Source organism: Rhamphochromis sp. 'chilingali', assembly GCF_963969265.1.
Source record: "Rhamphochromis sp. 'chilingali' genome assembly, chromosome: 3".
Taxonomy (NCBI): domain Eukaryota; kingdom Metazoa; phylum Chordata; class Actinopteri; order Cichliformes; family Cichlidae; genus Rhamphochromis; species Rhamphochromis sp. 'chilingali'.
Genome location: NC_137931.1, coordinates 44,768,316 through 44,782,227, shown reverse-complemented (window position 1 = coordinate 44,782,227; position 13,912 = coordinate 44,768,316). Strand labels below are relative to the sequence as shown.

The following is a 13,912-nucleotide window of genomic DNA, read 5'->3' as shown; positions in this document are numbered from 1 at the left end:
CCTGCAGTCGCTATTTGAGGAGAAATTTCTGAATATCTGTGTGGTTCTGGTTGGACTCTGAATATAAGCAGTTAATGTGAATTTCTGAGTGTGAAGACGGCAACAGATTTGTGATTTTTGCTGAATTATCACAGCTATTTGCATTATTATCACGCACAGATTGCATGTAATTGTCAATTTGACCTCATTCAATTGGAAACTCATTGCAGACTGACTCCATCTTATTGCTGTTTCATCACTGTCTTACTGCACCAAAGCTGCTTTGAAGAAAACACTGCGATCGGTTGCCGACCTGGTCGCTGTTTTCAAAGCCAATAAGACCAACAGTTTACTGCACTCAGTCGCAGAACTGTTGGTCCTACGACTGTCCTCTTTAGCAATGTAGTGAGAAACACTATTGTCTCAAAACTATTTCTTTTCAAATCTGTTCCACATCTGACTTAATTTAATTGTTAAAGAATTGATTTGGACAGTGTCCTTGCATCAGTGTTCCCTAACGATTCAATGACCGCTGTGTTTGAGAAGGATTCTGGGTGTTTATTTTGGGGATGAGACATGATCCTATTATGCCTCCGTTCAGCTGCTGAAAGAGCCATCCCACTTTGTATCATGACAGCAGGGTTACAGTCGCAGCAATCCTAAGCATTTATAATGGCTAATTAGAGAGCAACACAAAGCTTGCAGGGCCACGGCCATTAGTAACCATCAAGACATTAATTATAAACCCATTCACGAAATCCGAACCCGCCATGAAAAAGACAGACTGGGGGTTACGCAATGAAAATCCTAAACATGATCTGTGTTCCGAGCCGGCGCCTGGACTGATGTTACTGGCAGTCAATGCAGGATCCTGTTTGACAGGCCCATGAGCTACGGCATCCTCTAACACTCGGGCTTCAATCTATTCAGCACCTTTCACTCACACTTGCCTCCATTCGCACTCTCGCTTTCTCTTGCTGTCTCTCTTTTACCCTCTTCAGCCAATAAGCTCCTCTTGCACTGCAATGGAGTGTTTTATACCTTAGTGCAGTGGTTCCCAAACTTTTCTTGCTGGGCCCCCCTTTGTTTTACAAGAAAAATGTTGCCCCCCCCCCGCGCGTGCACGCACAAACACATCCTCCAACCACACACGCCCATATTTTGCCCCATTGCGGTTTATTTCACACCTCAAACATTTAGTAAACAATTAAGCAAATACAAGTAATCTGCAACAAATTACAGGTAGTAGTAAATTAAACTACTAACTCTTTTACGCTCCGTCCACACCTACATGGGTATTTTTGAAAACGCAGCTGTGTCGTCCACACTAAACGGCGTTTCGAAGCAGCGAAAACTGAGATTTTTTAAAACTTAGTTTTTGCGTTTACGTGTGGACGAGGAATACAGTGTTCATCACGCAACGTCAAAGGTATGCGCCTTTTTTCACGTCAGCTGTGCGCCACGTTATTGTTTACATGAGATGAATTGCAGAATGGCAGATTAACAGTATTTTGTCTCTATCTGCAGGAGTAGTTACTCATTAAAACAAGTGTTTGTGAACTAAAAATCAAGAATGTGGGATCCTGTTTGTCAGTGATTTGAACAGCCCAGCGCTGCTCCCGACGAAGGGAAAACAAATCTGCAGGGAGACCTACCTCGGCACTTGTGCAGGTGAAGCTAAAGGGAAGATTTGCTTCATCATATGTTCTAGTCTTTGGCTCAGGCTACGTCCACACGTACCCGGGTATTTTTGAAAACGCAGATTTTTCTATGCGTTTGTGCCTTTCATCCACACGTAAACGGCGTTTTCGGTGACTGAAAACTGAGATTTTTAAAAACTCCTGCTAGGGTGGATATTTTCAAAAACTCCGTTTTTGAGTTTACACGTGGACGAGGTAAACGGAGAAAACGCAGCGTCAAAGGTGTGCGCATTTTTTGACGTCACACTGTGCGCCACGTTATTGTTTCGGTGAAATGAATTTCTACAATGGCGGACGTAGACAAAATACTTACTGTTAATTTTACTCTCTGCAGTGTTCAAATGCTTACACACACACAGTTACTGTCCCTCCACACATACGACTCAGTTCTGCTTCTATGCGCCATCTTTGTTTACGCTTTCCCACCCAGGCTGACTTCTGATTGGCCAACATTTCTACACGGATAGGAATATAGCGCCACCTGCTGCTTTGGCATGTTCCTAGCAGCGTTTTCCTTCGTTTTTGGCTTTTATGTGTGGACGGGATTTTTTTTTAAAAACCAAAACGGAAAATCTTCGTTTTCAAAAATACCCGTGTACGCGTGGACATAGCCTTAGAATGAAGTTGGTTTGGAAACATATGCAGCGATGCTTCATCTCCTGCTTTGTGTTTCTGTGGGCGCAGCGCTAGCAGTGTCCAAGCGTTTCGTCCCCCCCCCAGGGGGCGGGCCCCACACTTTGGGAAGGTCTGCCTTAGTGTCTCCATTTTTTACTGTTGGTATTGGGGGATGATAGACGCCAATTCACCAAGAGCCAGTGGTGACAAAAATAATTACATTTAATTGATGAGATTTATGACTCTTATTAATTATTTGACACATGCTGTAAAACGAGTCCAATGTGACGATTAGTCTGTTTTTACTGGCTCCAACCAGCCATCCATTATTTTCTCCTTCTTCTGTGACTTTTCCTTTTTAAGCGTAACTCGAATTCTTTTATACTTTAACCTGCCTTGTGTTGATCTGCTTCCTCTTTACATGCATAGCCCTTAATCTCGCAGACTGAAAACCTTCCAAGAAAATGTGCCACCCTGCTTGCTCAAAACGTTGCACGTCTTGGGACTGGATTTCATTTCAGTGCTTTAAGGCTGCTGGTAATGGAGAAATTGGCATCTTTGCACATTGCCACAGGTCTGGAAAGATGCCCCTGCTCTGACCACAGTTCCTGACATTAACCATTTATGCCCCAGAAAGAAAAAAACACGCCCACTAGTTAACCACAGCATCTACCCAGTAAACCAAAGTACATTGCCAGTAGCTGTTTTTTAACAGTATAAAAGTGCTTAAGTGTTTATTTTGTTAAAATTTGGATTCTTGCTGCGGTCAGAGAATAGTTCATACTACAAGCGGCCAAGTTTTATTTTCATTGTGATGCAGACACGCACACTCTTCTCTTCTGCATTCCCTTTTTTGTTGTTTCAGCCGATAAGATGAATGTTAGTTTTCCATCTTGCGCAGTGATTTAAACGTGTGTGTGACGACCTAACATAACGAACAGGAGGAATCAAGCGTTTCTGTACCGCACAGGCTTGTTAGGTAAAAAAAAAAAAAAAAGAAGTGAAGGCCCTTCTCCCTCTCTGGCAAACTATTCCACACAACCCAAGAGTTGACACAGCTGTCTAAAGAATCACGCCTACTGTGGCACACACTGGCAACTCTATAACTCTGACGTGACAACAAATAAACATTGCTGAAGGCCAGAGAGTTGCCAATCAAAATACTTCCATGCCAGAAGTGCTATAGTACTGAACAAAAAACATGCCAGCAAAATTAAACAATAGGTCAACATGGCACCGTGATCGACACCAGCCCAAGGACTCGAGGAGGCTGAAGGGGAAGAGAGTGCATTTATGCAACCCTCTGGAGGGGGACCAGACCACAAAGCCTTCTGGGTAAAAAAGCTGCCGCCTAAGAAATGTGGTGCAACTGCGATGCCGTGGTGCCCCTAGATTTGTTCACTCCTCGCCGTGCCAAGTGTGTTCTTTTCTGCTCTCCGTGGGCTTCGAGGTCCAGTTTCCAGTTATGTGGATGAGGCTGGTTGCAATATATCAGGCCGCGCTACACATTCGATGTGTCGAGTCCAATCATGTCTCGGGCATTCTCCGCAAGCACATCGCCATTCATTCACATTTCAATAAATCACTCGACCACATTTCAGTATATAGTTCTCAATTCGTATTTTCAATAATGCAGTCGACACTTACACGTCTGTTCAATCAGAAGATGCATTTACTGCTCTGGAAAACCGCTCCAGTCGTTCCTGTGCAATTACCGTGCACTCAGCGATCCATCAATAGCACAACAAACAAAAACAACAATATTCTTCTACTCACTGGTATTCTGTGGTAGATGTTTTCATATTTATAGAATATTTCCTTCAAACTTCTCATCACTCTTATGTTTATCTTAGGTGTAATACGAGCACTTACTGAACTGGCCCATTACAACATCTTCCCAATATACAACATTTATTTCCTAACTGCACTTCAGTTCATGCATGACCTAATCTACATTTCTTGGCCTTATTTTCTTAAAAAAGAAAAGAAATTGAACGGGTGACTGATGCTTTGTTTGTTTTGCCTCTCGTATGAATCCAGAGCAAAAGGGATATGATTTAACTTAAAGGCTTCTCAGTACTACTGTCATTCTGCCCAAATAACAAAAGCAATCTGGTTTGAAATAAACCTTTTTACGTTGATGTTAAACTAAATCCAAAGCTGAACAGATTGAACATGAAACAGATGCTTTTAAAAGCGAACAGCAACAAAGATCATTAAGGACATAAAAGTCTATGGGAGAGAGGTAAATCCCTGCTTAAATATCAGTCTCTGTGGTGCCAATTCTGCTGGGTCACACAATCATAAAATAGGGTAATAGGAAACTGAAACATATTGTGTATCCTGACCTTTTATGTCCTATTGAGTAATGCGTTGCTCCACTGCTTTCAATCAATGCTTTGCACCATTTTCCACCATAGTTTAATGCTCTACCTCGACTCTTTCATTGGAATCTCTCTTCAATCTTTGGAGGGCAACGTAAACACATATACACGGTCTCACTTTGGAAAGCTTGATCGACCTGTATCAAAAGCTCGAGTTCTGTGCAGCAGCCTTGCTAATGCTTCAAAAATGCTCTTAACGTCTGCATTCAGTGCATACCAAATCACTTGTCATGCATAATGCCTTGTGATGAATTCTGGGCAAAAATGTCATTTTTGGGGTGACATCAGTGGAGCTGGATTGCCTGTCTGGCTCCGTTTCTTTCAGCCTTCACTTTTTCTCACAAACATTCAAATTAAACCCGGCACACTAACCACAGAACACCACGGTGCATAATTTAAACTTGACACCCTAAACGTAAACATGTCTTTCGCTGCATAATTTACTCGTACTTCTCCTGGTGTTTATTTTGTACGGTAGCAACTCAGTTTCACATGTACGCTGGCTGCAGGTCTTCGCAGGTCTGGTGCCGTGTACGTGCCCGGGTGGGCGAATGGATACTGCCGCCTTGGGGTTGTACTGTGGCCCTGACACTAAAGTAGTCCCGGTGTGTATAAATGTCCTTCTTATTTGCTTTTTTGGTTGGAGATGCGAGGATGGCTCGGGGTAGATGTTGCTCTGGAATAAATACTCTGCAGTGACTTCTGCAGCACAGACGAGTCAGCAAAAAATAATTTTAAAAAAAGCAAACACTAAGAGATTTACTTCTGTTCCACAGACACAGAGCACACATACTACAAACCAGCCAGTTTGGTGAGTGTTTACAGAGCGGCTGCTGTGGCACAAATGTGTCTGGCACAAAACAAGGCCGGCGTGTGAATACGAGAAGTTGGAGAGGATGGCAGCCTCAGAAGAGAAAGAACCTGTTATGCCTTAGCTTTATAAAATACCACAAACTGTGGCTATAATTATCTTTGACTGTTGCAGAGAAACGGTTATGCACACATAATGCACATGATCCGTGACTGTACACAGCGCGAAAGCACTGCTACTGAGCGCTAACAACCAGGGTCGTTTTTAGGAGTCTAGAAGGGATTTCACAGATCTTCACCATCAAGCCATCCTCTGTCTGCTCCATGTATCCCCGAAACAGCCGTCCGAACACTGTGGAGACCTCAGACACACAATCCGGCTTCGTATTGCTCATTTATTAGTAAACTGATCTGCCTCAGTAGAGAGGTTAAACCAATTATGGTTGTGGATGGAACACAATTATGACACAATGTCTGTGCAATGTATGACCAGCCGCTCCTGATACCGGAGTGTGGTAAAAAGTTTGAGGAAATGGGGAAACTCAAAATACGGCATTCCAGAGAAATGCGATTAAAGTGTGATCACATGAAGCAAATCCTGCATGCTTTGATCAGGGTAAGAGGTTGAAGGCTGTAGGTGACCTGGATACAGATTTCAAGAAATGCTCGATTGCTGATATTGTGATACATTGTTGGTTATTTCTAAAAGCAAGAATCAAGCATGAACTGTTCAGGGAGTTTTGCCACTGTGGACGGTTGTTGTTTAGCTATAGACAGATCAGACCTGCCCACGCACGCACTGGTTTACATCGCTCTGTCAAGTGTGTGTGTGTAACTAAATAACAAACTTTTCCTCCAAGCTAAAAGCTCACATAACATTCTGTCCTAACGCATTTTTCTCCAGTTGCAAAACCTCTACACAAAGCAGCTCCAATCCTGCAGTTTAGACACGTAAGCTGGTGACACTTTTTGCAATGAATGGGCCCAAATCAAGCAATTTTCCTCTGTACAAACAATCAGTGAGACAAGTTGTGGAGCTGGATACCAACCAAGCTGCATTTCTGGTGTGCCACCGGCAATTTTTACATCCGACATTTGATAAAGAGGAAGAAAAACGACTGTGAAAACTTGTTTCAGACCTGTGGTGCAATAGCTGAGAAACATAGCGATCCCACTTTGACATGCTAACGCGTGTAGAAACAACTGAAACAGAGTTAAATGATTTGAGATATTAAATGTTGAAATAAAATGAAAATGAGAAAATCTTCAACTTATTTGAATCAGATTCTGTTTCAGTGCATATTAAATATTCTAAAGCATGAAAATTGGCATTAAAATAAACAGATTATTTATGGCAATTTTAACCCACGAATGTGCCATTAGGCAGTGATTCTTTATTGTTTTTTATTATTTTTTATTAAATGATAAATAATCACGTAGACAAGAAAAGATTTTACCCCAAGTCACTGCTTATTATTAGAATAACTTTTTAGGAATTTGTGCCCCCAGCGTTTTCATTTTTCTTCACCGTGAAACGTTTCATTTAAAATATAAAATATTTTTCCCTGTATGTTATGCAGCTCGGGGCTGGCAAACTTTCTAAAGTACATGTACCCAACGGCAGCATAAAATTACATTTAATATTTAAAAGCAAGTCTAGTGATTATATCAATATTTAATCAACTACAAATGTTGTCTTTAAATAAAGCACTAACCATACAGATTAAGGAGGGGAAATAGAGGTATATTTTGCCATTGTGTAGATTGAGTGTCTTATGTTCAGATCTGAACAATAAGGGAAAGGTGGGGTGATGCTGGGAGGGAGGCTCTTGAGTACTGGACTACATTACTGACAAAGATTGACTGGAAAACTTTTTCGGCCTGACAAGCTCTTGGCCGGGGCTCCTCAACAAGGAAAACAAGCAACATTCATCTATCTAGGGCTTTCATTTATATGCCAAAACATCAGTGGCAGAGCCCCTTCGCCAGCAATTTCATCATATGACTATCACATATGGACAGTGTTGGGTTACTAATAGCATGACGACTGGACTGCCAAGCAGCACTGCTGATATGACAGGAAGACAGAGGATGGCCACAGGATGGAATTATGGGTTTGTAGAGAGAAATTATGTAGCTACCTGATGAACTCATTTGCCTGGGGAATGAATGACAAAGCTAATGCTGAAAATTATTTAATGAGTAGCAGAGGGAGCTTCAGATGAAGTGCTAAAAGTTGATCTCTTCCAGGTCCTTATTAGGTCCTGATTAGGTTTTTGCGTTTGCGCCAACTTAACAGACTAGGAGCTTTCTTTCCTGAGCATGGAGTTACTCCTGACATGCTAAACCATTGCCTTTCTCTTCTGTTGACACTGATTACTTTAAATGAGCCATACACAGACGTATCTTCTCCCTCCATGTGGGACTGAATATGCGTGTGCAGCTTGCAGCGTTTGTTGGACTTACAGAAACACAACATGTTGTTTTGGTAATTCGGCTTCCTTGTGTGCCACAGAGTAATCACGCACAGACATTTTTATTTTGGGATTTTATTAAAGAAGCTTTGCAGGATTCACAGTTCAAAATAATCCGTATGCATCTTATGGTGGGCTTCGGTGCACCTCATAAACAACAGGTGGACATGGTTTCAGTGCTTAGAGCCATATTGGGAATGGAGGCACTGACATCATACAGGTGCAGGAGTAGAAAAAGACATTTCTGAAGCTGAGTGCTTAGAGCAGTCTGAGCTTTTGGCTTGTTCATATATTGATCTTACTTGAAAGTTTAATATGAATACCTGTGAATGGAGTCAGAAGCTGGGCTCAGAGATTGTGGCCTCTAAAGTGTCCGAGGCTCATACGGGCACATTAATATCTGCGTCACTCGCCACCCGCTGCTCACACAGCTCCAGTTTCAGGCAGCATTCAGAGGAAAAGTCGGGTCATGTGCTGAACCTCAGTTTTAATTAGCTAATGGCACTCCCTGTTTTATCTCATGCACCTGAGCTGATTGCTCACAAAAGACTCCATTTACTCCAGGAAACACACGGCATCTTGGCAGCAGGCTGCACTCTACATCTGAGCGTCTGCTGCAGAGGGACGCAGCCACTCTCTTCCAAAAAACAGTCTAGTAAATCTAAATATATATGTTAGCTGGTTTCACACCAGTGAAGAAAGAGGAAATTCCATGATCTATGCCTTTTTCCAGCAGGCCTCAACATCCAACTTTCCTTCAACAAGTCCTTTGACTGTGTGTCAGTCAGAGCGAGCGTGTTTGTTGGTGTTTGTCTCCGTATACACACATGTGCATACGTTTAGAAAGAGCGCTATTAAGCAGCTAATGCTGGCTGGCTTTTGTCATTGTGAAATGGAAGAGCGGCTCTTTGACTCGCCTTTAGCAACACGAAAACCTTTAAATGTATCATTTTATAGAGACGTTTGAAATAGTTAAAACGTCTCCTTATGTCACAAGATCCTACTCAATAATCATTTTACCTGAAATACATAAAACATATATATTTATATGAAGCTTTAATAATGTTTCCATATGAAAACAAAATTGCACTTGCCATGTGCTGCGCATAATTCACCGCATCAACAGTGTTTGTTCTAAAATTACAAAGTCCTTCTGAAAGACCATTACTATGACATTTAGCACAAACAGCTTGGAATAAGCAACATTTTATTTATGCTCGAAGTGCAGAATGAATCCTGCATCCCGCCGCAACATAAGCCCCTTTTAAAAACATTTAAAGCGCACCAATGTTTTAAAATTTTATGAGCACATTTTTCTCCAACATTTGATCTAAACTGCTTTGCCAAACCAACCAAATAAAGAGCACAACACTGTACTCTTGCCTGAAGTCACTGTGCCATGTAAACACGCCGCCCTTTGCACACAGCGCTTCAGCGGTTTAAGAAAGATGTTTTCTGAAGTTCATAGCTCCCAGTGCAGCCTTCAGACACTTCAAATCCACAAGGCCGGCCTCTGACAAAGAAGAACAATATCAAAGTCTAGGACCATGACAGGGCTGCTCTTGCTGGATATATTTTTAATATTTATGCAGACGCAGGAAAAAATGCAATAAACTAAAACAACAAGTGAATTAGGCATGAAACACAACAGGATATTGCAGAGAGATTATGTTGTTTCCTTTTCGCCCGTGTGTCCCTCGGCATTTGCTTGCCCTGTGCAACAACTCAGGGCTGGCTTTAATTGGAGAGAATAGGAACAAAAAATATTTTCTAAAAAGGTAGCGCAACATTTTAAGAGCCTCAAATTCAGTCGTCGACTTATTTCTCAAATGGGACATTTGGTAAGATATTAGCCAGGTGACAGACCCACGCAGGGGACGAGGTACGACTGTGTGTTGTGATAATGACTTTTTGCCGTCAAGATGCAGCATGAAGCGACTCCTGTGCAGCTGCATGAAGAAAGTAGAAAGAGTGTATATATGGAGCAGGAGGGGGGGGGAGATGTGTTATGTTTGGATGTCGGGCAGGCCTCGCTTCATGAGCGCCTGCTGGAATCTGCCGCTAGAAAGATAATAAAAGGATTAGCCCTGTTGTTTCTAGAGCATTTGGTCCTAAAACAGAAGGTCTCATCTGTTTCCTCTATATGAATTGCTCGAATTCTTAAATGCCTTTGTCTATTGCATGAGCACAAGGAGCACAAGAGGCATCAGTGCTAGTGGAAAAAAGCGCACGTACCCAGACACCAGAAAAAGAAAGAAAGAAAAACTAAGAAGGTACTTGAGACGGTTTTCAGACGCACACAGAGACACAAGGTTTCCAATGAGGGCAGAGCATTTACTTAAACGTGTATAGACTACAAAAACACAAACAGAGTTACAAATACACACACACACACACACACACACAGAGTGTGTTTATTTTCCCAGGGCCTCAGAGTTTATCTGCTGAAGTCCCGGATCAACATACATTAAATCCCAGATGATTAGATGTGTTGATGCAAGCTTTAAATCATTTCTTATTTATGTTGGTTTTTTCTGGGGGGAAACCACGAGTGTTACAATTCATTGTACTGCACATGGAATCAATACTTCCTATTGTGAGAGTGATTCAATGTACTGCCATTGCCGTGACTTTGTTTTTTCATGCATTGAGCATAAACAGGAGGTTAAGGTGAGTTTCACAGTGACTCACATCCGCAGACAAAGTCCAGCGTCGTGTCCACACTGAGACGAATTGTTCTCTCACATGTGGTAAACATCTCCAAAAACACACCTCAGCGCAACATTTATGCACACCTATACGAAACGCATAAATCTGCTGTGTGTCACCAGACGTGCTGTGCCTGCTGTGCAAACACACATTGCTTTAATGAGCAACAACAACAACAACAACAACAAAAAAGGGACAAATGAAAGCCTGTAATACAACGCAACGCTGAAGCTGAATTAACAGTTTAGGCACGAACAGCAAATTACTTCCAAATTTTTACTGAGCCAAGGAAGCAGAGACACTAATACCCCAGAGTGACGCAAAGCAGGGAGAACAGCAGCAACAGTTGAGTTTGTGTCTTTTTGCCTTCGGTCAGCAGATGTGTAACAGCAAGCAGGAGAATTAGTAGATTCAGCATGAATGTCTTAATTAGCGCACAAGGACGGTAAAACCAGCCTCTCCCTTTAGTTCATTTCACAAGCCACTGGTTTTTTAGGAAAACAAACAAGATCTGGAGAACAAGGCGCTACAGAAATATAATACATTTTTTCAATTATCATTTGGATTTGGATGAATTCTTCAACCTGAAGAAGACCGCTGACAGAGAGAGATTTGGGTGAAGCCTCCGTGTCTCACTTCTCCAGACTACATTTCTCCTCATGTTTGCCTTGGATATGAATCCAACTCACTTAATACTTGTGGGACAGCTAAACTTTTAAAGCTCCCATTTAATGTGGGCATTGTTTGGTTATGTTAACCACATGCGTTGGCTTTTCACGACTGAATCCCTTCTCAAAAAACGAAGTGCCCGTGAAAATAAACACGGCTTCTTGCTACACAAATTGTGCACTAATTGTGTATTTGGACTGAATCGTTTTAAAGGTTGGAGGGCATTTTCCATTCGTGAAGGGACGCTGGGAGGTGACAGCTTGACGCTGATTAGTGTGTTGATTTGTGCAACCTGAAGCCTTACCTGCAAATACAACCGCAAATCTATTTATGCTGACGAAGGACTGCTGCTCTTACGGCATTTCACATCTCCAGTGGAAGAAAAACTCTTTTGTGTTTTGCATGTTCCACTTGAAATACGGGAATTACAATCATAACTGTTTCTCAACCAAAACAAAATAAGAGTTTCTGTTGAAATTTAATCAGCAGTGAAGCAAGGCCAGTCCTTTTTTTTCTGGATACAACATGTATCTTTCTGAGAAAAAAAATCTTCTTGAATTACTGTATTATGTTGTGAAATATGTGCTTGTATTTAATTTAAACAAAAAAAAAAAATCCCAGATGGTTTCAATTATGAGATAAACTACACTCATATTAAAGTAATAAATACAACGAAGACCTTCAGAAGGAATAAGAACGCTGACTACGAGGGGATGTTTTACAATATTCTACGTATATGTTTTGAATCTTTTGGCTTTGGTCTGTGGTGGGAGAAGAACTTAGTGGTTTATGATGACTCACCATACACTTGTTGGGTTTCTCTCCAGAATGGACCCTCATGTGAATGAGCAGCTTGTAGCGTGCATTGAAGGGCTTGTAGCGCCGAATACAGCCAGCCCAGAAACAGGTGAAGTCCTCACCTTTGCGTTGGTCGATGTGGACCTTTTCAATATGTCTCACAAGCTCCTCCTGCTGCTCAAAAGCAGCACTGCAGTCAATCCAGCGACACACCTGTTTATCCACCAGCCCTCCTCCTCCGACTTCTTCCGGCTCGGGGGCTGCGTGGGCCACCGCAGGGCCTCCTGAGGTTGGCTTGAGTCCGAGGGAAGAGCCTGGAGTTGTCTGCTGGTTGTGATGGTGTAGTGGGCCGTTGGGAGTGGGCCCCACATATTGGTGCAAGTGGTAAGGCGGAGGCATGGCCGATCGAGGTGGGTGGTGAGCGTGACGAAGATTCCCACTGCGCCCACTTAAGTGATGGTGATGATGATAGTGGTGCTGAAAGAGTTTGTCTTCGCTGGGAGAGAAGTCGTCGAGCGGTTCCTGCTTGAGGACAGCCCCAGATCTTTGGCCCCCATCTGGGAGACCCCCACCCTGAGGCCCCGAATGCAGAGTCCCAGACATCAGGGCCCCACTCATCAGTAGCCCCAACCCGTCTGAGCCTCCTCCTCCTCCTCCCTCAGCTGTTCCTCCAGCCCCACGCCCCTGCAGCATGGAGCCCTGCTCCTCGCACAGCCCCAGGCTCTGCCCTTGGCCTTGCTCCGGCTCCCCTAATGACACTGAAGAAGAGGATGAGGAAGAGGAAAGAGACAACAGGCAGGTGGCAGGTGAGGACAGCTGACAGCTCTCCTGCAGTGCAGCCTGCTGGGGGCTGCTGTGTGGTGGGGGCCTCTGGGGGGCTTCCCGTGAGCAGGAGTTAGAGGGTGGGGAAGCAGTAGAGGAGGAGGAGGAGGAAGAGAAGCCGGCGCTGCTGGTGTTGCTTGGCGAGAGGTTAGCACGGAACCCGTTGACGCAGGCGACCATCGACATCTGGGAGGAGGAGCAGATGATTGCGGTGATATTGATCTCCTCAGAAGCGGTGCCAACAGCTGATGGGGAACCGGTGGCAGCAGCGGCGGTGGATTGCGAGGCCAGGGACAGGCAGCGTCTCTTCAGACTGCCAGCGCTGAGCAGCCGCGCTGAATGACGGGAGCCAATTGGAGACAAAGCCAGCGGGGAGGAGCCATCTTCATTATTAAACGGTTGTCCTGCGTCTCCTGGCACAGCGCTACCTACACCGCTCACTGCACATACGCCATTACCGCTGTTGCTAACATGCAGTGACCCAACCATCTCATCCCTGGCCACCTCCAAAACTTGGCCTGCAGCGTGGGCCTGAAATCCAGCCTGAGATGAAGACTCCACGTTGGAGATCTTGTAGCCCATCGAGCTCTCCTGTTTGACTGGGTAAGGGAGAGAGGAGCGAACGCCGCTGGCGCCGCAGCCCAGGCTGGGTGAGGCCCCTGGCAGGGTCCTCCCGAAGGCAGAGGAGGATCTGCGGGGAGAAAAATACAAAAGGAATGTGAGCACTATTAGCTCAGTGCCTGTTGACAGACAGGCTGGTTCATCCTTCCCACCAACATCGCTGTCAGTGTTCTGCCTTTTCATACTGTCGTTTCATACTCTATTTTCCTTCAGTTTAAAATGAAAATCACGTAAAAGGTCCCAATAACCTAAAATATTTCAGCTGAGCCTCCCGTATCAGAAGGGAGTTATGGATGGAATAGACCATGACAAGCGAACAGCAACAGAAAAT

General features: G+C 43.7%; 1 protein-coding gene across 1 annotated transcript in view; it reads right to left on the bottom strand.

The window, feature by feature from the left end:
- glis1b (GLIS family zinc finger 1b) overlaps positions 1 to 13,912 on the bottom strand; it is a 79,815-nt gene that overhangs the window by 32,322 nt on the left and 33,581 nt on the right. Inside the window, exon 4 of the mRNA XM_080877293.1 lies at positions 12,142 to 13,651. Within this exon, the coding sequence (XP_080733419.1) occupies positions 12,142 to 13,651 (1,510 nt within the window). The remainder of the gene's footprint in view (positions 1 to 12,141; positions 13,652 to 13,912) is intronic.